Source organism: Balaenoptera musculus, chromosome 16 (genome assembly GCF_009873245.2).
Source record: "Balaenoptera musculus isolate JJ_BM4_2016_0621 chromosome 16, mBalMus1.pri.v3, whole genome shotgun sequence".
Taxonomy (NCBI): Eukaryota; Metazoa; Chordata; class Mammalia; order Artiodactyla; family Balaenopteridae; genus Balaenoptera; species Balaenoptera musculus.
This window is the reverse complement of record NC_045800.1, coordinates 81,670,633-81,698,260: the sequence shown is the minus strand read 5'-3', so window position 1 is coordinate 81,698,260 and position 27,628 is coordinate 81,670,633. Positions and strand designations below refer to the sequence as shown.

At 41.9% G+C, this 27,628-nt stretch overlaps 1 protein-coding gene across 4 annotated transcripts in view; it reads right to left on the bottom strand.

Annotated features, from left to right (window-relative positions):
• PCNX2 (pecanex 2) overlaps nt 1-27,628 on the bottom strand; it is a 279,006-nt gene that overhangs the window by 107,515 nt on the left and 143,863 nt on the right. For all 4 annotated transcript variants that reach the window (XM_036828622.1, XM_036828623.1, XM_036828621.1 and 1 more), the window contains 2 exons: nt 14,522-14,663; nt 9,925-10,102 (listed from right to left, as the gene is read on the bottom strand). In XM_036828622.1, the coding sequence (XP_036684517.1) occupies nt 9,925-10,102; nt 14,522-14,663 (320 nt within the window). The remainder of the gene's footprint in view (nt 1-9,924; nt 10,103-14,521; nt 14,664-27,628) is intronic.

The following is a 27,628-nucleotide window of genomic DNA, read 5'->3' as shown; positions in this document are numbered from 1 at the left end:
CAAGAAAATCAAAACACACACCATGGAAAGCCCAAGGAGGGAACGCCAAGTGACCCGTATGCTCAATCTAAAACCACCCCTTCCCCCATGGGCTCCCCTGTCCCTGCTGTGAACCATCATCTCTCTAGGATAATAAAACATCATCCAACCACCACATCCAAGCTCAGACTTCATTTCTCACAAGCCAGTTTTTCCATCTTTCAACTGAATTTAATTAATATGAATGGAATTAGGGTGACCCAATCCTAACCCTAACCCTAACCAGGACCCTGCATTTTGTTGGATGTTGCAGCAGGTGGGCAATAAATAAGCACACCCGTGGTCCCACCATTCGAGGAGTTTCCAATCTTCTCGGGAACACAGACACACTGGAATGTGTTCTTCGTTTCTGGACAGAGTGCAGAGCCTGTGAAATTTTTCTCCTGCACCATCCTGGTGGCAACTACAAGTGAACATGGGTCCCTGAGAGCCTGGAAGGTGTGCTAGGTTCCTGCAGTGGTTTTGTGAACCTTCTGCAGGCCAGTTTTTTACACCTGGGCTTGGGCAGACTGGGAATAGGATCAAGTTCAAGTATGGCTCTGTGAGTGAGTGACTTCGGGTAAGTTTCTAACCTGTCCATGCAAAACAGCACCAGTGAACATTCCACAGAGGCTTATTGTTTTCCTACGGTGTTCTGGAAATTAGGGACATATCAGTAAACAGACAAAGATCTCTGTCCTCATGGAACTCACAATCTGGTGGGAGAGACAATCAAATGAAAAAAAACAAGTCAAGGAGAGAGTGTGTTAGAAGGTGATGACGGCACAGCAGAAAGGTAATACAGCGCAATGTGAAAAGATGGGGAAGCTGGGTGGAGGGCAGAGAAGGGGCAGGTTGCAATATGAAAACTGGGTGGTCAGGGTAGGGCTGACTGAGAAGGTCAAATCTGAGCAAAGCCTTGAAAGAACTGATGGAGTGAGGGAGTGAGTTTTATCTAGTAGAGAGAAAACTGTGAGACAACCTTACTGAAAATTCCAGAATTATGAAAAAGGTCAATAAACTTGATAAGTCCATTCTTCAACTCAGTGAGGGAAAGGGACCTACAAATAAATTTAAAATGGAGAATGGAGCCTCTGCAACATTACTGAACCAGAAAGATAATGGAGAGATGTTACATCCACCACTTAATATCAGGATAGGAACTAGCCCACATCACGACCCTGTGGAGGAGGTGCGGCGCAGATGTCACCCTCCGAAAACTCAGAGGGGGCAGAGGGAAGCCATGCGAAGGTGAATGGCCCCATAGAAAATAACTTCTGCTGTCCATAATTTCCTGGCTGGAGATGCCTAAGAACTCAATTCTTGTATTAAGTGTCAAGCCCTGCATTTCAAACCTAGAGATGGTGGCATTAAGTAAACATTGTACTGTGGCCCTTCACATCACACATATATGGGCATGTGTTATTCCTGGCAAGGGCAGTGGACTAAACCTTTTAAACATAACGAGAATGGCATGTCTAAAGCCATTCACCTCTTCTAAGCTGATAAAACATTAACAGCCTGAAAGTGGTTGTGACTACAGAATTTTCCCTTAAATACAGCTCCACTGAATAGCTACTATAAAGCTCCCCCAAATACCCACATTTAAATACACTGACCTGTGGTCAATGAATATACTTGGTCATTTACAAACAGACACGGAGGGCCCACTCTACCAAGGGCACTTTGACCTCTGTGAAGCTGCTGATATTGTTGACCACATACCCTCCTTCTTGAAGCCATTTCTTTTCTTTCTTCCTATTTTACTGTACTTACCTTGTCTCATGAGTCACTTTTCTCCTCCTCTACCTGGGTCTTAAATGCTGGCCATCTTGTTGGAAGCTGCATGTCTTTTGGAAGGATTCGCTATGGAGACCCTATCGTTACAATCTTGTCCACCCAAAAATTCCTATCACAGGAAGCTGTGTTCCTGAAACACTCATGTTCACCAGCGTCTGACCACTTATGGTCTGCCCTCCCTTTCTTCCCTCTCTGACCCGCTGTCCCTATAGGTGGTTAGACAAGAGCCAGGCCTCATTGACTAGAGGGCTTGCGTCCCTCTTGCCTAGTTCCTCAATGGACACATGACACAAAAGGAGTCAATGAGATGCTCCCCAGGGCTTCGGCTAAAACCATCAGGAAAGATACTTTCTCTTCTTTCTGGGATTATTAGCTGAAGGGAGTCTATACATACAGAACCAATCTAAGAATGAAGCCAGCAGGGAGAGAAGGAGAAATAAACACAGAATTTTGATGCCATCGTTTAAGCCTCTGAATCGTCCCATCAGTTACGTGAACCATTAAATCCCCCTTTTTCATTAAGCCAGTTTCATTTGGGTTTCTGGAGTTTGTGAACACAGAAATCCCAGCTACCACAGGAAAAAAAATTGGAAACAAACTAAATGTCTATCAGTAGTGGAATGGCTAGTCAAATTATTGCTATGGAATACTATGCAGGTATCAAAAGGAAGAGGCAATATTACACGTACTGTCGTGGAAGTTCTCTAAGACATATTTTTGAGCAAAAAAGGAAGTAAACATGTGTAAAGAATGACCTATTAATATTTTACGTTTTGTGTGTGTATGGGGTGTGTGTGTGTGTGTGAGTGTGGTGTGAATACATAGGAAAACAGAGTAGAAGGAATTATTCTGTAATAGTTACAACGGTTATCATTAGGGAGAGAAAGGGGTTAAGGAGTGAGGGGTGTGTATAAAGATGGACTTTCTCTGTATTTTCCATTGTGTTTCTAACTTTATTAAACTGATCCTACATTTATAGCACTTAGGTAAGTAAAATATTTAAATGGGAAAACATCCTGTCCCTAGGTCTTTACGTTGGTCCCTGTCCAGTCTCATTCCACAATTCAACACATCTAAAACCAACATTTTTTCCCCAAAATGTCTTTTTTCCTGGCCCTCATAATGACACCACCGAGTCACTGGAGGACACGACGTGAGCTCTCCCAGACGTGGCTCTGCCTCCTATTCTCCACTTCCCCCAGCACCCTCACAGTCACTAAATGTTATCAGCTCTGCCTCCTAAACACCTCCTAGATTCGTCCCTTCTCATCGTGGCTCTGGGGCCATCATTCACACAGCTTTATGTAAAAACCACCTCACCCATTAATTTTAATTTCATAAATGGTAAAAGTGCTAGCTCCCACGTTGAACTAATGCCTGCAGAATTTCACAGGTAACACATTCTGGAAATGCTGGCAGAATGATCCTCTGGCAGGATTATTTCAAGTCCTGCTTCTCTCCAACTAAAAATTACTAAAAATTTCAAGACAAGATGGTTTTCTGAGAACTTTTTCAGGACCAGTGGGAGAGCGTGAAACCTTTGTCACCTTGGTTCTGTCACGACCACATATTCTTACTTGGAGCATGTCTTACTGTCCCCCAAAGACCCAGGCATATCAGAAATGTTACAAGTTCATTACATAGTTGGGTTCTTAAAAGAGAAGAATGACTGATGGTGACGCTAGGACCTGACCCTTTGCTGCAGGTTTGCACCTGGACAAACATCCCCTCGAGCAACAAATACAAAGAAACTATAAGAGACTAAAAAATAACTGCGTGCACAGGCAGTTGGGGCAAATTCTGTACAACAGACATGAAGAGACAAAAAGCCCAACTGCCACTTCTGAAGAGCTGGGAGCAAAATCAAGGTACTGCTGCGGATCCCTGCACACAACACCACCAAAGGGGTGGGCAAATCACCTAAGCCACCCCTCCTGCCCGAGCCCTGGGACCTGCCCCTACCCTCACCCCAGGTAAGGAACACTCACCCCACCCCCCCTGAGGGAGTGAACAAGCAAGGGAACCTGTTGTTTGTTCTCGCTCCTCCCTGCTGTAGCAGAGGCCCCAGTAAAGCCTTGCCTGAATTTCTGTCCGGCCTCCGATCAATTTCTATTGACTAAGGAGGCCAAGAACCCTGGTCCGTAACAATGGGGCAGAAGAGAGAGAGGAAAGGATTGAGAGGCTGAGGGAGGGAGGACGATGGGGCCTGACTCCTTAAAGGTGCTGAGTCGCATGGGGTGTGTAGTTGGAGCATCACGTGTCTCAGGATGGGATCTGCAGGGATGCTTCTTTCCCTCTGCCTCCCCTCAGCCCTCAGCCTTGCCACTAGAATGTCCCACCCTTTGTGTCAATGCATGGGCTGCACTAAATCCTTCCTATTGTGCTCTGGCCCAGAACTCATGACGTCCCATTTTTCACTAGATCTGGCAGACTGAGGAGACCAGCCAACATTCATCTTCCAGACCTCAGGGGGGATTCACGGATTCGGGGAGGGAGAGAATAACACACAGGCAGGCCCTCTGGAAGCCATCTATTTCATCTTCTGGACCTTGGTGCTTTGATCTCACTCCGCAGATCATCTCTCTGTAATCTCATCCTGTCTTTCTTTCCACCCATAAAGCCTGAACGATTAGGGGCAACTGACATAGCAATAATAATGAGTCCACTATTCATGCAGCTCCTTTCTCCCAAGGAAGCTGGAGCCTTCCAAGGTCTCTGCATTCATCTTCAGCCCTTCTGTAGGTGGGCTGCCAGGATAACAATGGTTTTGCTATTTAGCAGAATAGGGGCAGGCTGGGGAAGAGCTTAGGGATTTGGCAACGATAAATGAGAGGACATGTCAAAAGCAGGACTCTGATGAATCTACTGAACAAACAAAATTTCATATCATGCAATGAACACCCCTAAAGAGCAGTATTCCCTCACAAACAATATTGGAGGTTTCTACGCAAATCAATCAATGTGATACACCATATTAACAAATTGAAGGAGAAAGACCATATGATCATCTCAATAGATGCAGAAAAACCTTTTGACAAAATTCAACAACACCCATTTATGATAAAAACCCTCCAGAAAGTGGGCATAGAGGGAACTTACCTCAACATAATAAAGGCCATATATGACAAGCCCACAGCCAACATTGTTCTCAATGGTGAAAAACTGAAACCATTTCCTGTAAGATCAGGAACAAGACAAGGTTGTCCACTCTCACCACTATTATTCAACATAGTTTTGGAAGTTTTAGCCACAGCAATCAGAGAAGAAAAAGAAATGAAAGGAATCCAAATCAGAAAAGAAGAAGTAAAGCTGTCACTGTTTGCAGATGACGTGACACTATGCATAGAGAATCCTAAAAATGCTACCAGAAAACTACTAGCGCTAATCAATGAATTTGGTAAAGTAGCAGGATACAAAATTAATGCACAGAAATCTCTTGCATTCCTATACACTAATGATGAAAAATCTGAAAGAGAAATTAAGGAAACACTTCCATTTACCATTGCAACAAAAAGAATAAAATACCTAGGAATAAACCTACCTAGGGAGACAAAAGACCTGTATGCAGAAAACTGTAAGACACTGATGAAAGAAATTAAAGATGATACAAACAGATGGAGAGATATACCATGTTCTTGGGTTGGAAGATTCAACATTGTGAAAATGACTACACTACCCAAAGCAATCTACAGATTGAATGCAATCCCTATCAAACTACCAATGGCATTTTTCACAGAATTAGAACAAAAAATTTCACAGTTTGTAGGGAAACACAAAAGACCCCAGTAGCCAAAACAATCTTGAGAAAGAAAAACAGAGCTGGAGGAATCAGGCTCCCAGACTTCAGACTATACTACAAAGCTACAGTAATCAAGACAGTATGGTACTGGCACAAAAACAGAAACATAGATCAACGGAACAGGATAGAAAGCCCACAGATAAACCCATGCACATATGGTCAACTTATTTTTGATAAAGGAGACAAGAATATACAATGGAGAAAAGACAGCCTCTTCAATAAGTGGTGCTGAGAAAACTGGACAGTTACATGTAAAAGAATGAAATTAGAACAATCCCTAATACCATACACAAAAATAAACTCAAAATGGATTAAAGACCTAAATGTATGGCTAATACTATAAATCTCTTAGAGGAAAACATAGGCAAAACACTGACACAAATCACAGCAAGATCTTTTTTGATCCACCTCCTAGAGTAATGAAAATAAAAATAAACAAATGAGACCTAATGAAACTTAAAAGCTTTTGCACAGCAATGGAAACCATAAACAAAAAGACAACCCACAGAATGGGAGAAAATATTTGCAAATGAAGCAACTGACAAAGGATTAAACTCCAAAATATACAAGTAGCTCATGCAGCTCAATATCCAAAAAGCAAACAACCCAATCCAAAAATGGGCAGGAGATCTAAAGAGACATTTCTCCAAAGAAGATATACAGATTTTCAACAAACATATGAAAGGATGCTCAACATGACTAATCATTAGGGAAATGCAAATCAAAACTACAATGAGGTATCACCTCACTCCAGTCAGAATGGACATCATCGAAAAATCTACAAACAATACATGCTGTAGAGGGTGTGGAGAAAAAGGAACCCTCTTGCACTGTTGGTGGGAATGGAAATTGATACAGCCACTATGGAGAACAGTATGGAGGTTCCTTAAAAAACTAAAAATAGAACTACCGTACGACCCAGCAATCCCACTACTGGGCATATACCCTGAGAAAACCATAATTCAAAAAGAGTCATGTACCACAATGTTCACTGCAGCTCTATTTACAATATCCAGCACATGGAAGCAACCTAAGTGTCCATCGACAGATGAATGGATAAAGAAGATGTGGCACATATATACAATGGAATATTACTCAGCCATAAAAAGAAACGAAATTGAGTTATTTGTAGTGAGGTGGATGGACGTAGAGTCTGTCATACAGAGTGAAGTAAGTCAGAAAGAGAAAAACAAATACCCTATGCTAACACATATATATGGAATCTAAAAAAAAAAATGGTTCTGAGAACCTAGGGGCAGAACAGGAATAAAGACGCAGACATAGAGATTGGACTTGACGACACGGGGAGGGAGAAGGGTAAGCTGGGACGAAGTGAGAGAGTGGCATGGAAATATATACACTACAAATGTAAATAGATAGCTAGTGGGAAGCAGCCACATAGCACAGGGAGATCAGCTCGGTGCTTTGTGACCGCGTAGAGGGGTGGGATAGGGAGGGTGGGAGGGAGACGCAAGAGGGAAGAGATATGGGGATGTATGTATATGTATAACTGATTCACTTTGTTATATAGCAGAAACTGACACACCATTGTAAAGCATTATACTCCAATAAAGATGTTAAAAATATTGGAGGTCTAGAAAGCCTCTAGGAAATATGTTAATAGAGACAATTTTTTAAAAGATGTCTTAAAATGAGGAGAATGAACAGGAAGCAGCAGTGGGGGTAAGCAGGCAGGATCTTTACAAGAAACATTAACTGTCACCTTCCTCATGGCCACCATTTTCTGTCATTAATTTCTACTGGCTTTTCTTTCCCGGAAGACCTCAAATGCTGTCTCTTTCTTTAACTGTATTTTTTTGTCGGAATCAGATCTGGTTTCTCATTCCAGAAAATGCCCTGCTACCAGCTCTGTCAAGATGAAGAGTGAGCAGGCACAGACGGAGTCAGGGATGTGTCAGGACTGACTTGCTATACAGTATGCTGATTTTTTTTAGCTTTTGTCTCACTTGTTGTTGTTGTTGTTGTTTTCTTTTAGACTCAGCTATTTTTCCCAGCCTAAAAGCCGACTATTTAAATGACACGTGCTAATGCTCTCTCAATTAGGGGAAAAAGGAACACTGTCACGCTGGTTCTGCCTGAAATTTTTAGTGTTTTCACTGGTGCTTCAAAAAGATGATGGCGGGCTTCCCTGGTGGCGCAGTGGTTGAGAATCTGCCTGCCAATGCAGGGGACCACGGGTTCGAGGCCTGGTCTGGGAAGATCCCACATGCCACGGAGCAACTAGGCCCGTGAGCCACAACTACTGAGCCTGCGCGTCTGGAGCCTGTGCTCCGCAACAAGAGAGGCCGCGATAGTGAGAGGCCCGCGCACCGCGATGAAGAGTGGCCCCCGCTTGTCCGCAACTAGAGAAAGCCCTCGCACAGAAACGAAGACCCAACACAGCCAAAAAAAAGAATAATAAATAAATAAATAAAATTTTTTAAAAGATGATGGCAAGTGAAACTCAAATGCCTGTAGCACTGAGTTTTTACGGATTTAGTTTCGGATTATGTCCCATTGGGTCCCACCCTACTCCTTACACTCAGGATGGTACAAAGTGCCCTCGTGGCCATGAAGAATGAACAACAGCTCTGCATAAATCCTTCCTCTGCGTCCAGCAAGCCTCTTGATCTGGACACTGCACCTACCAGACGTCTCAGCAGTGGCTGGCTCCCAGCTGACCGGCAGGCGGCTCAGTGGGGAGGCTGCCTGCCCCCCAGCACATGAAAATCCTGTTTCTATTGCAATGTGGAATCACTTAGAAGACTCACTTCATTCACCCCTCTCCGCTCTGCTTTGTTCACCTGGCACTTTTCACGTACACAGGACGCTACTGACACGGACGGTTCACTGTAGAGAAGCCGCCGCACTCCTTCACGTCCTAAACAGGGTGTAACTTCTCTTTTTCTACTTAAAATGGCTTTAAAGGTCCTGCCTCATATTTGGAAAGCACACGCTACTTAAAAACTTCTTTCCTACTTACGTTGATCAATCCTCTTGACGCCTAAGTGAGACTGGCATCATTATTTTCAGTTTTACAAGAGACAACGTTTCAGAAAGGAATATAAATGTTACCAGGTCAACATGTAAATAATGCCAGAGTTAGGAATTCAATCTGTTCCAGTCCATTTTGCACCTGATAATAAGCTTTTACCACTGTGAGTAGTAAAATAATTTATAACTTCATCAATGCTTTCAAGATCATAGGAGACAATTTTACATTTATTATGTGAGATCACGGACATTTAGACATAATGAAGGAAAACAGATTATGGAAGCCTGTGATCTGAATCACCAGAAAAATGGGTTAAACTTATCACGACCAAACAGAACTCAGACAAACAGAAAACAAATCTTTGTGGGTAAAAGACCAAAGCCAGAGCTTGGCCTAAGATGGGAAAACAGGGGAGGGCTGCTGAAGTATATGACAATTATAATATTTGAATTTTTGTCACTTAAAACAAGTAAAGAGGAAGCCAGGTGAAGGACAGGTAATAAAGAGAGGAATTCACAGAAATGATCAATAGGGGTGAAAAAATGAAGTTCAGGAAAAAAAAAAAAAAAAAAACCTTAGAATTTAAAAATTATTAACCAAAAGGGGGAACGGTTAAGTCAATCCGAGGGCAGAAAACCCATGGCTGCTGTATTCAACGGAGCGCATGAGGAAGGAGCTTCCCAAATTCTTTTTCCAATTTCTGTTTACACACCCCAGCTTTGTCACGGTGCTCAGAACACGTACACTCAGACCAGTATCCCAAGGACTTTATCTCCCTTATGTTAAACGTTAGATAGCATTCCCATATATTTGCCTGAATTGTGATTAGGGTTTCTCGCTACCCATGGATGAATTTACAACTGATGAAATCTTGACCTGAGACAAGCCAAGGGAAAGAAAATACTCCAAAGGACCTGGCCCTCGGGTCCCACATCTCAAACTTTACCTCAAGGGGCAAAATGCTAAGTTAAAAAAAAAAAAAAATTAGTCTGGTGGCTAATCTTTAATTTAGAGCATTTGAGATCTAGAAAGTTCCATAATGAGATTGTTAACAGAGACAAAGGTCATAAAATTTCAAGCAACACAAATGGCTAATTCATCTTAATTAGTGATTTTTGGCAAATAACATGGCATATTTCTATTCCATGGGGAATGTTCCTCATGTGGCAGCAGAAGCGTGACACGCATACGTAATTCAATGTAAATTCATGCCTTCATTGTTTTTAAAAGAAAATGTTTCAAACTCTTAAAGCATTTGATGAGAAATGCACCTTTTACATATTGAAAGGAAGAAAAGAGCTGATTTACTTGCCTTGCTGAATAAAATGGACACCATGAAGAAATCCAGTAAGAAACTCTCTGAAATGTCTTTGTAGTCGAAATGGAAAAAGATCACGGTGAAGCCCAGGTGGGTAAACTGGTGAACTGGGTTACAGAAAGAGGCCCGCAGCAGCTTCATGCCCGCGATGACCATCAGGAAGATGTCCCAGCTGTTGAAAAGGACAGAAAGGAAGTGATCACTTGACAGCCCGTACCTTACCAGGGGAGTGACAATGGCTCGCGTTTCTTGCGCGTTTACTGTGCGTTACGCGCTTTACAAAAAGCCAGGATGGTGGGCCTTTTATTGTCCTCGTTGTACAGAGGAGGAAACTGCGTCTCAGGTTTGAGTCTAAAGTTCACACAGGGAGGAGCAGGGAGTGAAACTCCATCCCAAGGGACTCGCCAACACAGACTCTGCCACTAGAGTCAGCTTTACGAACCGTCATCCCCGGAACTCTGCAATACAGGACACAGAGCCCCCTTGGAGCTTATCTGAAGGACTACTGCACGGCCAGGTTCCACGGGGAGCTTGGTGGCAAGTGAGACAACACAGCAGGCTGTCCCTGTCAGCAACTGCTCAGTGTAAGCCTTTCTATGACAAAAGAATCTCACCGAATCAATGACGTAGCAATAGCTAATGTTGAATTCTGAAAAGAGGAAAAAAAATCCCACTATCTCAATAATGCCATTTTTACTTTACACATTCACTTCCAATGTTTTCCACCGTATTTGTTGTCTTTGTAAACATAAGCTTTCTGATCTCCCTTTTTTCCCACTGAAAATTACATCATCAACATGACACGGGCCCCCATGACATAGGCCTTTTGAGTTAAGGAGCACGACGGAGGCAGCCCGGCAGAGAAACAGCAGGACTTTGCTGTGAGGACTGAACTCCTGAATGCTCCTGTCTAGGGAGTCGGGTTATTAACACGTGTCAGAAGCATGTGCCACGTGTGCGATTCCAGCAGACAGTGAGGCCAATAATCTAGCCGCCTTGAGATGGGAAGGCAACTGATCAGTGCTCAGAACAGCTGGACAGAGCAAGCCACTGCCGCCTTGAGGGGCTCTTTCTGAAGGAAGGCCTTGCACATTTTAGCCAGAATCCCCTCAATTAGAACATCCTATTTGGGAACTCAAAAAAGAAAGACAAAAGTGGCAATACTTTCCAGGGAACAGTTGCACTTGAAAGAGAGGTTTCCTTTTTTCTTTTTAATTTTATTGAAGTACAGTTGATTTACAATGTTGTGTTAGTTTCTGCTGTACAGCAAAGTGATTCAGTTATACATATATGTATTCTTTTTCACATTCTTTTCCTTTGTGGTTTATCACAGGATAGTGAATACAGTTCCCTGTGCTATACAGTAGGATTTTGCTGTTTATCACAAAGAGAGGTTTTCTTTCTCTAAGTATAGAAAATGGGGGTGAGGAGGCAGGCCTGAATTTCCCTAATCCTAGAGGGATCCTGAGCTCTAGACCCTTATCAGCATTAATAATATCCTGTCTCAGGACTGGGGCATTCAAAACGTGTTTCCCAAGTCTTGGCATCTATCGAATACAAAACTGTCATTTTTGTCATCAAGAAGATCTAATGTTAGCAATTCCATTGGCCTCAATCTGATTTTTTTTTTTAAATAAATTTATTTATTTATTTATTTATCTTTGGGTGTGTTGGGTTCTCGTTTCTGTGCGAGGGCTTTCTCTAGTTGCGGCAAGCGGGGGCCACTCTTCATCGCGGTGCGCGGGCCTCTCACCATCGCGGCCTCTCTTGTTGCGGAGCACAGGCTCCAGACGCGCAGGCTCAGTAATTGTGGCTCACGGGCCTAGTTGCTCCGCGGCATGCGGGATCCTCCCAGACCAGGGCTCGAACCCGTGTCCCCTGCATTGGCAGGCGGATTCTCAACCACTGCGCCACCAGGGAAGCCCCAATCTGATATTTATGTGCCTTCAGACCTAGTGTTGCAGTTGATTCCACCCTGTCCCAGGATGCATCTGACGAGGTTTGGTCAAAGCCCTGTGTGATGGGCTTAGATTTGGCTTCTGAGAAAAACTAGCCCTTGATTACATGCAGGTTTGGGGAGAGTGGTAAGACCTTTAGCAACCTCTGTTCCTGCAGTGAGGCTGAGCACTGCTCCATGACCCTTTCCTTTTCCACTGGACAACTAATGCCCGTGCTGAAAAATCAGTATGAAAACATGACTTCAGGTCCACTCACCTTTGACAACAGCCTAGGGTACAAGAATTCCTGTGGCATAGCCAGAGCCCTTGGGGGGATCCCAATGATAAGGTGTCCCAAGACTAGGGATATTCTGGTTTTCAAAGGAGATCAGTGACTTTCCGGGTTATTCAGGCCAAATCTAGATGAGGCTCAACTCTAAACTTTGTTTTCCGTGACTATGACTAAAATGGACAGCATTCATTTTATGTTAATGAATGATGACTGGTGAAGACTAAGAGAGATCTTAAGGAGTGACGTTTATGGCTTTTATAACATTGCAACGGTAATGGTTACATTCAATGATTCATAGATTGTTGTAGGCTTAGCTAAAGGTCTTATAAAGGATTAGGTAGCAATCCGGGAACAATGGCCTGGGACAGGTGCACAGCATCCTTTTAGATCAGGCTGGGAAATATAAATACCTAACCAGTTATCATGATACACCCACTCATCATTTACCAGCCTCCCACTCAATCATCCATCCATCCATCCATCCATCCATCCATCCATCCATCCATCCTTCTACCACTTACTGGACCGATGGTCCCGAAAGCTGAATAAGAAACAGTGCCTGTCACTGAAGAGTTCACTATCTGGTACCATGGTTCTCAATAAGGGCAGGGTGTGGGCTAGGCTTACACAGTTTTAAACAGGTCTCTAGGTGATGCTGACATATGGCCTCCTGCCATCCTGTCTGAGAACAGCTGGTCTAGTGGGGTGCTTGAAATCTTGAAAGATTTTTTTTAAGTTGTGAGATGGATGCCTCAAGAATATAAAGGAGTTATCAACTTTGGGCTCCAAGAAAAAGAATTCTGTTCGTATCATCAAATTAAGATAATTTGGAGGTACATGGTTAAGGTGCTACTTTCTGACTTCAGTGTCTGGGAAAAAATGACAGGGGATAGAGATTAATCTTACTTCAAAGTAGACTCTCTCTGAACTGTTTATCTGACTCTGCGTGATTCCCAACCCATGCATCCATTCTCTGCCAACAGCCAGAGCTGCTTGGCTTCAACTGGCAGGCTTAGCTTGAAGTCCTAGTCCTAATGTTAGGAAGCGAGGACTTTCAATCCTTTAGCTCGCTCTCCCAGGGCAGCACTGGTACATGTGTGACTGCTTTGGTTCTGACTGTGAGTCCTTGTTCTGAAAATTGGGGATCTGCCTTGTTTCAGAATGTCGTCATGGGGTCAGCCAAGATGGTACCACACTGGAAACACCTGCTTACTAGAAAAACACTCAATGTTCTAGAGGTAGGGTTAGCTCATGGATGGGGCCCTACTCAAACTATACAAGACGTCTGTAATCTCATCACCTGCTTTCTTTATCCAGTGAGACTAATTTTCATCCCTGGATCTGAAGTCTAGGATTTTAAATACCAAAGGGCATGGACTTCTTGCCCTGGTCTGACTGAAACAGTTCTAGACTGGAAGGAAGGCAGAGTCTGATAAAGACAGGAAGGTTATAGGGTCATTTCGTTTAGTGTCTGCTTCGTGTGACTATGAATCTACTCAAGGTCCAACCGAGAATTCGCGTGCCTTTTACCTGAGTTTGCTCAATCTTGGGCAAATATTAATTACTTTGTCCTCATCACAGCCCAAAAGGAAGAGTAGGCATGCTTGGGATTATGAATCAGGATTGACTTGGGCACATAACGTTTAAGCAAAGTGACTCATATGCAAATCTGGGAAGGAATCTCTTTCACATCATCCGCCTTTATTAACTTATTTGAACAGAAATGTCAACCTTTTGTCAGAACAACACATCCACAAATTATCAAGTAGGTTTCCGTTTGTAATTTCAGAGTTCCTTTTAAAATATGAAACCACTAACTCAGCTATACGCTGTTAATGCTTTGCAAAAACGGGCATCTTGATGACATGAAGTCTCTCTGTGGTCCATTTTTTTAAATTATGAGGCTTTTCCTCAGAAATGCAAAGAGAGCAGTAACAGTGATTAAGTTCTCCCTCCCTCAAACACAAAATGCACGAGTCTTTGCTACATGAAGTGCTAGAAGCACTTCATAATAAAGCTCTAAGCACGACGGTTGGAATGCCAGGAACCCTGGAATCACACTGCACTTCCGTCATCTTCTTAAGGCTCCTGACTAAGCTTTCACAGGACGATTTTCAAATCTACTGACGTTTATTCATAAGATCACTCCAAGCAGATCTAACTTTGTTTGCACCCCAGTCCCTCTACAATAACCATCTAGCTCCAGCGAGTTTGAGCCAAAGACCACCATGGCTTACTGTTACGTGGCCCATCATTAGTAGACAGAAGTTGGCTTCTGCTGCAGCCCGTTCAGAGAAAACCCACTAGATTTTGAAAACGTGGTGATCCAAATCATGATGAAAATAAACGGTTATCCACTTACTGGGTACCAAGTCTCCGGTAATTGCTTATTGAAAATGCATCCGTAGTAAGGGCATTCAAAATGATTGCTGGGTACAAGATGTATTTTTCAAAACACTGAAGCCAAACATAGAGTCTTTCAAACCACATTAAATGGGCGACATCTGAAAGATACACAAAAACCACTTAGAACGGCCACTGATCAAATTATTTTTCTTTAAGTACATGTGATAATAAGTAAGACCCACCCCCCCCCCTTCATTCAAGAGCTGCAGAACTCCAGCTACTAGACAAGAGAGACCAATTTTCTTCCCAGGCAGGCATTTTTAGCTTTGTTTCTACATCGTTCCTAAATAATAATATACGGTATAGGCCAGTTTCCCAATTTTTCAAGTCAATTGATTTTTTCCATATTAATTATTACTGGGACCCATGAAATGAGCTGTCACATCACATCAAGGCATCTCAGAGTGAGTGAGGGTAGAAAGTGAAGGATGGAGAACTGGGAAACAATCTCACAGGCCCATCTCCTCTTAAGCTTGGGGTTGCTTCTGAGTCTGGGGCTACTTTCCAGGCTCTCCTCTGCCTCTTTTTAGTCTATGAATCCACAATCAAATTCCTGGCCATCTACACACATAAGAGAAAGCTGACCCACACCCCCTCATCACTAGGAGTGTATTACATTCCAGTGAGTCTTCACAATGAAGGAAGCATCGTGGAAGTGAGATCCATTCCCACAAAGGCTAAGGTTTTAAGTCACACCAATCTGGGTTTGTATTCAGACTCTACCATCCACTAGTGTGTGGTCACGAATGATGGCCTTCATCTTTCTGATCCTCAGCTTTGTGTGTCCCGCTCATCCTTCCTACTACTCACGGCAGAGAAGTCAGCTCTCCTCCCCATGAAGGGGTAACACAGTGCCTCTCACCCATCTCTTACCACTTCTCTCTCTGGGGAGGAGTGGCTGGTCCTATTGGTCAGAGCACAGACTCCTTAGGCCATAGTATTAGGGCAACCCTGCCCTCCTCTGCTTCCCGCCTCCGTGGGGAGAACACACCAGGTTCAGGTCCTCAGGTGGGTCCATCTCACTCCCCACCAGGTCTCTGTCTGCTAGTAACTGAGAGGCTGAGGTGGACCCCAACTCACCATCAGAGAGCTGGGCAAATGGACCAGATATGTCAGGACTCAAAGCCCAAATCTGCCAAGGGGGAACGGGACTCCATCAAACTTCTGGAATCATATTCTTCAACAATTTATAATTTAAGAAACTTCCACCCCCAATAATCTATAGTGAAAAACCAAGAGAGCCAGGTAGGTTTTATGCTGTTTGGATGACACAAGGACCAGCTCATGAAAGAGAAACTGTTGACACACACCGTGCAGAGTGACATGGCAGTGACATAAAACAGGCCATCCCCTCCAGGCTTCTCATCCAGGATTAGGAGACAAATTGCCTTTTTCCAACCTACTTTGACTGGGACTTTATGTAAAGGGTCACAGAAAGCAACACAAACATACACACCCACACACACAAAACTGGGAACTGATACTTTACTTCCTCCTTTATATGGTTTACATTTCTATATAAGAATGTATTATATTTATAACTCAAAAACATAAAGGCTGTCTTCATGTGACTGAGACTACCAAGGAGAGGTTTGGCATTCAGAAATCTTGCTTGAAAAGAATTAATTTGAATGAGATGGGAATGGTGAGAATGGAGAGAGTAGAAACACTTCAACACATGGGAAACAGCAAGAACAAACACCCCAATGATTAACTTAACAAGCAGAAGAGAGATACAATGAGAAATTATCAAAATAGAAACAACTAATTTTAGTTATAAGTGAAACAAGGAGGAAGCGTTGGAGGAAAATTAAGTTTGAAAATAAGGATACTGGGTAGGAATTCATCTTTGGGTATTCTTAATAGTAATCTTTCCTGGTCAGTGTTTGGAAATGGGTTATTTCATAAGGAACAAAGTTTATGATACATAATTTTAAAAATCTAGGTATATTATATATTCTACATATAGATAGGAGTTTTTATCTTTTGTGAAAGTACATGAAAATTTAAAAAATAAATCTCCAAGATCCCTCCCCAACTATTTCCAAGCAAATGACTTTGACCCCTACTTCCTAGAGAAAATTGAAGCTATTAAACATAAATTTTCCCACTTCCCAACCCCTCAACTACAAATTTATCTGTATTCATACCCACCTTCTTGCTCCTCCTGAGGCTGACCCCACAGATGCCCTGGGTTCCATTCTTCCCGACATCTTGATTCAGTAGTTTCCCCCTTGACTAACCAATGGCTCTTTCCTAATGGCCAGTGGCAAGATTCCGGTCTTGGCCAAGTTGAAAACTTGCTTTCCACTGACATCTTCTAGCACTCACTCTGTCCTTTTCGGCACAGCCAAGCTTCTTGGAACGGTCGTCCATGTCTGACAATCCCACTTCCTTGTCTCCTGTTTCCTGCTAAAACTTCTGCCCCACGGCTTTGCAGCTACTTCTGCCCAGAACTGTGCATGGCAAGGCCACTTGTGATTTCCCAAATGACAGATAACTGATATTTTTCAGTCTATATTACTGGAACTTTCTTTTTTATTTTTTTGATAAATCTATCTATCTATCTATCTATCTATCTATTTATTTATTTATTTATTTATTTATTTATGTTTGGCTGCATTGGGTCTTCATTGCTGTGCATGGGCTTTCTCTAGTTGCAGCGAGCTGGGCCTACTCTTTGTTGCGGTGCACAGGCTTCTCATTGCGGTGGCTTCTCTTGTTGCAGAGCACGGGCTCTAGGTGTGTGGGTTTCAGTAGCTGCAGCATGCGGGCTGAGTAGTTGTGGCTCATGGGCTCAGTAGTTGTGGCACACGGGCTCAGGAGTTGTGCCATGTGGGCTCAGTAGTTGTGGCATGCGGGCTTTAGTAGTTGCGGCATGCGGGCTCTAGAGCACAAGCTCAGTAGCTGTGGTGCATGGGCTTGGTTGCTCCGTGGCACATGGGATCTTCCCAGACCAGGGCTAGAACCTGTGTTCCCTGCATTGGCAGGAGGATTCTCAACCACTGTGCCACCAGGGAAGCCCTACTGGAACTTTCTGAGACAGCAAACATCACTGATTCTTCCTTCTGTCTACAACCCTCACTTTAGCTTCTGCGTCCTGCCAACTCCTGCCTGTGCTCACACCTTTCACACTGCTCTTCCCACTTGCTCTGCAGGGTTCTCTTCTTCTACCCTGGCTCACGTGCCTTCCTTGGACCTCTTTGCCAGGTTTCTCATTTTCTTGAGCTGAGGTCCTCAACACCCCTAATGTTAATTATTACTTCCATGCTGATGACGCTCAGATCTGTCACTGAGTTAGACTGATCTTCCATCTCTCTCCCAGCTTCAAGATCTAAACACTCAACTGAAGAGCTTCAGCTGACGTCCCAAAGGAATCTTCAAATACAGCGTGTCAAGAGCTGAACTCTGTCAACCTCCACGCACCTGTTCCTCCCCATGAATTTTTTATCTTATTTAATGACACTTCACATTCACCTCGTCATGCAGGCAATATACCTTGGGGTCACCCTGAGTCAGTTGTTCTCAAGCATAGCTGCATGCTGGAATCACCTGGGGACAAGGCTGAAAAACACTATCCTAGAACGGTGATTCTCGAACTTCATCATGCAAATAAATCACTTGTTAAAAGGCAGAATCTGATCCAGTGGGTCTGGAGTGGAGCTGGACATTCTGCATTTCTGATAAGCTTCCGGGGGATACTGACGTTGCTGGACTCCACATGGTACTTTGAGAAAGAGGCACTGGCAACTTGCTACAAATGCAAATTCTCAGATGCAATCCTGGATCTGCTGAATCAGTAATCTGTGGGCTGGGCCCAGTAATCCGTGTCTCATAAATCCTACAAGTGATTCTGATACGTGCTCACGTTTGAGAACCACGGTTCTAGAAGTTCTTCCTCCATACAGGACTAGAATATGTTGATTCTCTGTGCTTAATTCTTTCGTATCTATCTCCTCCTTTCTAGTTTCACTGTTCAGATCCTCAATCTCTTATCTTAAAAAAATTATAATTGTCCTTTATCCAAATAAACTCACTCTTTCCTAATCCCATCATTTGTGTGCACTGTATAACATTACTTCTTACTACGTAAGGGCCTTTCTCTTGTGGTTCTCCCCCATTCTCCCTAATTACCTGTTTTTTTCTCTCTTTATTGGATCATCCTCATCACAATGTAAACACACTGTAATATCTTTTGTCCTAAAAAAAGACATACCCCCCTTGACCCTTTTCCTTCCAGATGCTGGATATTTTCCAGATATCACCCTATTTCTTTGCACCCCTTGGTAATAATTTCTCAAAAAAATTTTGGCTACACTCGCTTTCTCCACAACTTAGCTCCCTTTGTCTTCTGAGTTCACTCCAATCAGAGTCTCATCCCAGCCTCTCCATGAAACTGTTTTGCTAAGAACCTCACGTTGCTATCCAACGGTCAGTCTCAGTCCTCAACTTAAACTCCCAGCAGTGTCTGACCCAGTTAATTACTCCAGACTTCTCATAATTCCCTACATGATCTTATCCAGTTCCATGGCCTTAAGAATCTATTGTCAATATGCTGTTGACTACTAAAAATACAGCGCCATGCACGACCTCTTTTCTGGACTCCAAACCAGTATATCCAACTATCCAACATATTTTGAATGTCTAATAAGCATCTCGAGCAAAGGCCTTCATTCCATGCTCTCACCTATACCTACTCCTCCCGTGCCCACCATTCATTCATTCCACACATGAGCCAGACAACTCTGTGCCAGACACTCTTTTTAGGCACATGGGAAAATGAGCGCCCAAAACATTACAAAACTCTGCCCTGATGGAACTTACACTCTAGTACGAACAATAGACAATCAACATAATAAATATGTAAATTACACAGTATATTATAAAGGATGGGTGATGAGTGAAAGAACAGAGTAGAGAGAAGAGGATCAAGAGTTCCTGGTGTTCACGTGGGCTACAGTGTAAAATAGGGTGGCATGGGAGGCATAATTAAGAAGATGACATTTGAGAAGCAAGATGCCATTTGGGCAGCATCTCATTAAAGGGCACCTCCCAGTCACCTAGTTTTCCAGGCCAAAATCCTTTCCTTACTCTTTTTCATATCTTACGTATCCAACCTATAAGCAAATCTTACTGGCTCCACCTTCAAAATCTATCCCAAATTCAACCACATTTTTCCTCCTGTGCTGCTGTCACCCTGGTCCAAGTCACCATCATTTCTAACCTAAAGAAACCTCCTCAAAACTGGTCTCCTTGCTTCTTTAATGTCCCCACAGCCACAGTTTATAATCCAGCCAGCAGCCAGGGGGATTTTTAAAGACTTTGTTACTACCCTATTAGTGCGTCTCCAATGGCTTTTCATCCTAATTCTGATAAAACCTGCAACAAAGAAATTTCATTTAGCTGATCTCCAAAGAGTCACACTCCCCTTTTTTTATGGAGCTGATATTGGGAAGTGGCTGCCCAGCTGGGGATTCCATTTCCTGGTTATTCCTTGCATACAGGAGGACCACGTGACTTGTTCTTGCCAAGAGAATGCGAGCAGAATTGTGTCACTTCCAGGTCAACTGGTTAAGTAGTGGGTACATGGTACTCCATCCTTCTTCTCCGTTCTACCTGCTGGCTCAAGAATGTCAGGATTCCAGAGTGACCTTGAGAGCGTAAGGTGATGGATTCCTAATATTCAAGAAGCCTGGTCCCCAAGTGACCATGACCCTCCACTATGCAAAGGGTAGTGACTAGGAAAAACCTTTTGACTGCATCCCATTGGACTTCACGTGAACAAAAAATAAACTTTTGCTTTGCTAATAAGCCACCAAGATTTGGGGGTATTTGCTATGATACTTAGCTGCCTCCTATCTCTTGAGTAATAGAAAATCTAATGTCCTTACCATGTTTTAGAAGACCCTCATGACTTGGCACCTTGTTACCTTTTTGATCTTATTTCCAACCGCTTTCTCCATTATGCACTCTCCTCCTCAGTGATGTTCCTTGAATATTAAATTCACCAAGTTTGTTCCCTTTCAGAAGCTTTGCGTCCGCTGTCCCTTCTGCCTGGGACTCTCCTCTCTGGATATTTTAATGACTCACTCCCTCATCCTGTTTAGGTCTCTGCTCAAGTGCCACATCCTTAGCGGGTCCTCTCCTGACCACCATATCTAAAACTACCTCCTCCTTTCACAATTTCTTTACTGTAATACAATTTTCTTTACAAAACATCTCAATTTGATATCTTATTTGTGTCTTTATTTGTGTGTTATTTATTATCTGCTTCCCCAATTACCGGGTAAGCTCCATGAGGGCAAGGACTTTGTCTTGTTCAATGCTATATCCCCCATGTTGACACAGTAATCCTTCAATAAATATGGGTTGAGTAAATGAATGATCTCCTTGGCTCCAGTTTCTTTATACACCGTCTGTTTTTCTGTCCTGTTGCCACCAAAGATCTGTTTCAAATGCACATCTAGCCATGGTATAGCTCATAGCCTTCACTGTTCTCCACTGTGTCTGTCCATACACCCAAGTACAATGCCTTAATATGGCATATAGGCTTTCCATACTCTACTGCTTTGTAACTCTACGGAATCATCTTCTATCAGTTTTCCACTTACATTCTATACTGAACTGGTTACCTAAATTATCGATGCTGGATTTTTAAAAACCTTTTCATTTAACTCTTTTATACACAGAAACATGCATAAAACAACACACACACAGAGCTGTGTTCCTAGAACTTGGCTTAAGAAACAGCCTCAAAGCACCCCCATGCCTGGTTACACTCACTGCCCCACAAGGTAACCACTGACCAATCCCTGAACACCACTGTTTACTTTTGCCTACTATTCTTTTTTTTTCTTTTAACATAAAACATTGGCCATATTACCTGTGTTGCACAATACATCCTTGTATCTTATTTTTTTTATTTTTTTTTATACAGCAGATTCTTATTAGTCATCAATTTTATACACATCAGTGTATACATGTCAATCCCAATCGCCCAATTCATCACACCACCACCACCACCCCCCACTGCTTTCCCCCCTTGGTGTCCATACGTTTGTTCTCTACATCTGTGTCTCAGTTTCTGCCCTGCAAACCAGTTCATCTGTACCATTCTTCTAGGTTCCACATATATGCGTTAATATACGATAATTTGTTTTTCTCTTCTGACTTACTTCACTCTGTATGACAGTCTCTAGGTCCATCCATATCTCTACAAATGACCCAATTTCATTCCTTTTTATGGCTGAGTAATATTCCATTGTATATATGTACCACATCTTCTTTATCCATTCATCTGTCGATGGGCATTTAGGTTGCTTCCATGACCTGGCTATTGTAAATAGTGCTGCAATGAACATTGGGGTGCATGTGTCTTTTTGAATTGTGGTTTTCTCTGGGTATATGCCCAGTAGTGGGATTGCTGGATCATATGGTAATTCTATTTTTAGTTTTTTAAGGAACCTCCATACTGTTCTCCATGGTGGCTGTATCAGTTTACATTCCCACCAACAGTGCAAGAGGGTTCCCTTTTCTCCACACCCTCTCCAGCATTTGTTGTTTGTAGATTTTCTGATGAAGCCAATTCTAACTGGTGTGAGGTGATACCTCATTGTAGTTTTGATTTGCATTTCTCTAATAATTAGTGATGTTGAACAGCTTTTCATGTGCTTCTTGGCCATCTGTATGTCTTCTTTGGAGAAATGTCTATTTAGGTCTTCTGCCCATTTTTGGATTGGGTTGTTTGTTTTTTTAATATCGAGCTGCATGAGCTGTTTATATATTTTGGAGATTAATCCTTTGTCTGTTGATTCATTTGCAAATATCTTCTCCCATTCTGAGGGTTGTCTTTTCGTCTTGTTTATGGTTCCCTTTGCTGTGCAAAAGCTTTTAAGTTTCATTAGGACCCATTTGTTTTCTGTTTTTATTTCCGTTACTCTAGGAGGTGGATCAAAAAAGACCTTGCTGTGATTTATGTCAAAGAGTGTTCTTCCTATGTTTTCCTCTAAGAGTTTTATAGTGTCTGGTCTTACATTTAGGTCTCTAATCCATTTTGAGTTTATTTTTGTGTACAGTGTTAGGGAGTGTTCTAATTTCATTTTTTTACATGTAGCTGTCCAGTTTTCCCAGCACCACTTATTGAAGAGACTGCCTTTTCTCCATTGTATATCCTTGCCTCGTTTGTCATAGATTAGTTGACCACAGGTGCGTGGGTTTACCTCTGGGCTTTCTATCTTGTTCCATTGATCTATGTTTCTGTTTTTGTGCCAGTACCATATTGTCTTGATTACTGTAGCTTTGTAGTAGAGTCTGAAGTCAGGGCGTCTGATTCTTCTAGCTCCGTTTTTTTCCCTCAAGACTACTTTGGCTATTCGGGGCCTTTTGTGTCTTCACATAAATTTTAAGATTTTTTGTTCTAGTTCCGTAAAAAACGCCCTTGGTAATTTGATAGGGATTTCATTGAATCTGTAGATTGCTTTGGGTAGTATAGTCATTTTCACAATATTGATTCTTCCAATCCAAGAACATGGTATATCTCTCCACCTGTTGGTATCATCTTTAATTTCTTTCATCAGTGACTTACAGTTTCCTGCATACAGGTCTTTTGTCTCCCCAGGTAGGTTTATTCCTAGGTATTTTATTCTTTTTGTTGCAATGGTAAATGGGAGTGTTTCCTTAATTTCTCTTTCAGATATTTCATCATTAGTGCATAGGAATGCAAGAGATTTCTGTGCATTAATTTTGTATCCTGCAACTTTACCAAATTCATTGATTAGCTCTCGTAGTTTTCTGGTGGCATCTTTAGGATTCTCTATGTATAGTATCATGTAATCTGCAAACACTGACAGTTTTACTTCTTCTTTCCAATTTGTATTCCTTTTATTTCTTTTTCTTCTCTGATTGCTGACGCTAGGACTTCCAAAACTATGTTTAATAATAGCGGGGAGAGTGGACATCCTTGTCTTGTTCCTGATCTTAGAGGAAATGCTTTCAGTTTTTCACCATTGAGAATGATGTTTGCTGTGGGTTTGTTGTATATGGCCTTTATTATGTTCAGGTAGGTTCCCTCTACGCCCATTTTCTGGAGAGTTTTATCATAAATGGGTGTTGAATTTTGTCAAAAGCTTTTCTGCATCTATTGAGATGATCATATCGTTTTTCTCCTTCAATTTGTTAATATGGTCTATCACATTGATTGATTTGCATATATTCAAGAATCCTTGCATCCCTGGGATAAATCCCACTTGATCACGGTGTATGATCCTTTTAATGTTTTGTTGGATTCTGTTTGCTAGTATTCTGTTGAGGATTTTTGCATCTATATTCATCAGTGATATTGGTCTGTAATTTTCTTTTTTTGTAGTATCTTTGACTGGTTTTGCTATCAGGGTGATGGTGGCCTCACAGAATAAGTTTGGGAGTGTTCCTTCCTCTGCAACTTTTTGGAAGAGTTTGAGAAGGATGGGTGTTAGCTCTTCTCTAAATGTTTGATAGAATTCACCTGTGAAGCCATCTGGTCCTGGACTTTTGTTTGTTGAAAGATTTTTAATCATAGTTTCAATTTCATTACTTGTGATTGGTCTGTTCATAGTTTCTATTTCTTCCTGGTTCAGTCTTGGAAGGTTATACTTTTCTAAGAATTTGTCCATGTCTTCCAGCTTGTCCATTTTATTGGCATAGAGTTGTTTGTAGTAGTCTCTTAGGATGCTTTGTATTTCTGTGGTGTCTGTTGTAATGTCTCCTTTTTCATTTCTAATTTTATTGAGTTGAGTCCTCTCCCTCTTTTTCTTGATGAGTCTGGCTAATGGTTTATCAATTTTGTTTATCTTCTCAAAGAACCAGCTTTTAGTTTTACTGATCTTTGCTACTGTTTTCTTTGTTTCTACTTCATTTATTTCTGCTCGGATCTTTATGATTTCTTTCCTTCTGCTAACTTTGGGTTTTGTTTGTTCTTCTTTCTCTAGTTCCTTTAGGTGTAAGGTTAGATTATTTATTTGAGATTTTTCTTGTCTCTTGAGGTAGGCTTGTATAGCTATTAACTTCCCTCTTAAAACTGCTTTTGCTGCATCCCATAGGTTTTGGATTGTCGTGTTTTCATTGTCATTTGTCTCTAGGTATTTTTTGATTTCCTCTTTGATTTCTTCAGTGATCTCTTGGTTATTTATTAACGTAGTGTTTAGCCTCCATGTGTTTGTGTTTTTTACTTCTTTTCCCCTGTAATTCATTTCTAATCTCATAGCGTTGTGGTGAGAAAAGTTGCTTGATATGATTTCGATTTTCTTAAATTTACTGAGGCTTGATTTGTGACCCAGGATGTGATCTATCCTGGAGAATGCTCCATGCGCACTTGAGAAGAAAGTGTAATCTGCTGTTTTTGGATGGAATGTCCCATAAATATCAATTAAATCTATCTGGTCTATTGTGTCATTTAAAGCTTCTGTTTCCTTATTTATTTTCATTTGGATGATCTGTCCATTGGTGTAAGTGAGGTGTTAAAGTCCCCCACTATTATTGTGTTACTGTCGATTTCCTCTTTTATAGCTTTTAGCAGTTGTCTTATGTATTGAGGTGCTCCTATGTTGGGTGCATATATATTTATAATTGTTATATCTTCTTCTTGGATTGATCCCTTGATCATTATGTAGTGTCCTTCCTTGTCTCTTGTAACATTCTTTATTATAAAGTCTATTTTATCTGATATGAGTATAGCTACTCCAGCTTTCTTTTGATTCCATTTGCATGGAATATCTTTTTCCATCCCCTCGCTTTCAGTCTGTATGTGTCCCTAGGTCTGAAGTGTGTCTCTTGTAGACAGCATATATATGGGTCTTGGTTTTGTATCCATTCAGCAAGCCTGTGTCTTTTGGTTGGAGCATTTAATCCATTCACTTTTAAGGTAATTATCGATATGTATGTTCCTATGACCATTTTCGCAATTGTTTTGGGTTTGTTTTTGTAGGTCCTTTTCTTCTATTGTGCTTCCCACTTAGAGAAGTTCCTTTAGCCTTTGTTGTAGAGCTGGTTTGGTGGTGCTGAATTCTCTTAGCTTTTGCTTGTCTGTAAAGCTTTTGATTTCTCCATCGAATCTGAACGAGATCCTTGCCGAGTAGAGTAATCTTGGTTGTAGGCTCTTCCCTTTCATCACTTTAAGTATATCATGCCACTCCCTTCTGGCTTGTAGAGTTTCTGCTGAGAAATCAGCTGTTATCCTTATGGGAGTTCCCTTGTATGTTATTTGTCGTTTTTCCCTTGCTGCTTTCAATAATTTTTCTTTGTCTTTAATTTTTGCCACTTTGATTACTATGTGTCTCGGCGTGTTTCTCCTTGGGTTTATTCTGTATGGGACTCGCTGTGCTTCCTGGACTTGGGTGGCTATTCCTTCCATGTTAGGGAAGTTTTCGACTATAATCTCTTCAACTATTTTCTCGGGTCCTTTCTCTCTCTCTTCTCCTTCTGGGACCCCTATAATGCGAATGTTGTTGCGTTTAATGTTGTCCCAGAGGTCTCTTAGGCTGTCTTCATTTCTTTTCATTCTTTTTTCTTTATTCTGTTCTGCAGCAGTGACTTCCACCATTCTGTCTTCCAGGTCACTTATCCGTTCTTCTGCCTCAGTTATTCTGCTATTGATTCCTTCTAGTGTAGTTTTCATTTCCGTTATTGTATTGTTCATCTCTGTTTGTTCTTTAATTCTTCTAGGTCTTTGTTAAACATTTCTTGCATCTTCTCGATCTTTGCCCCCATTGTTTTTCTGAGGTCCTGGATCATCTTCACTCTCGTTATTCTGAATTCTTTTTCTTGAAGGTTGCCTACCTCCACTTCATTTAGCTGTTTTTCTGGGGGTTTATCTTGTTCCGTCATCTGGTACATAGCCCTCTACCTTTTCATCTTGTCTATCTTTCTGTGAATGCGGTTTTTGTTCCACAGGCTGCAGGATTGTAGTTCTTCTTGCTTCTGCTGTCTGCCCTCTGGTGGATGAGGCTATCTAAGAGGCTTGTCTTGCCTACTATTCTTGTGTGTCTTTTGCTCAGCATTGTTTGTAAGATTCCCCCACACTTCTGTGTGCAGTTGTCATTTGTTCATTCTCACTGCCATATAGTCATCTACTACATGAATATACAGAGTATTTTTCCAGTCTACTGTTCATGGGCATTTGGTTAGTTTCCAGTATCTATTGTGAAGAGTGCTGCTATGAACATTCTTTACATGTCCTTTGGTAAACATGGGGACATTTCTGTGGAGTATATATCTAGGTGTGGAATCACCAGGTTATTAATTGTGCATACAGGAAGGTCCAGGAGGTGCCACCAAACAATTTTCCAAAGTTATTGTGCCAATTTACACACCTACAAACAGTGCAAAACTTTCCTTCCATTTGCTCCACATCCTTGCCAAAACATTTTCCCCCTCCTTCATTTTAGCTGCGCTGGTGGGTGTATCATGTTACGGTTTTATTTTGTATTTTCCTAATGACTAATGCAGCTGAGTGCCTTTTCATGTGTTTACTGGCCATTTGGATATACACTCTTGTGAAGTGGTTCTTCATGTCTATTTTCTGGTTCTTTTCCCTCTTAAATTATATGTCTTTCCTTCCTGATTTTTTAAGAGTTCTTTATACATGCTAGGTATGAGTCTTTAGTCACATATATATATTGGGAAAATCTTTTCCCATTTTCTGGGATGCTTTTTAAATCTCCTAATAGTATCGTTTGTAAAACAGAAATACTTAATTTTAATATGCTCCAAGTTCTCATTTATCTTTCCTTTTAGAGACTTTTGTGTTCTGTTTAAAAGACAAAGATCATGGGCTTCCCTGGTGGCACAGTGGTTGAGAATCTGCCTGCTAATGCAGGGTACACAGGTTCAAGCCCTGGTCTGGGAAGATCCCACATGCCGCGGAGCAACTGGGCCCATGAGCCACAACTACTGAGCCTGCGCATCTAGAGCCTGTGCTCCGCAACAGGAGAGGCCACGATAGTGAGAGGCCCGTGCACCACGATGAAGAGTGGCCCCTGCTTGCCACAACTGGAGAAAGCCCTCACACAGAAACGAAGACCCAACACAG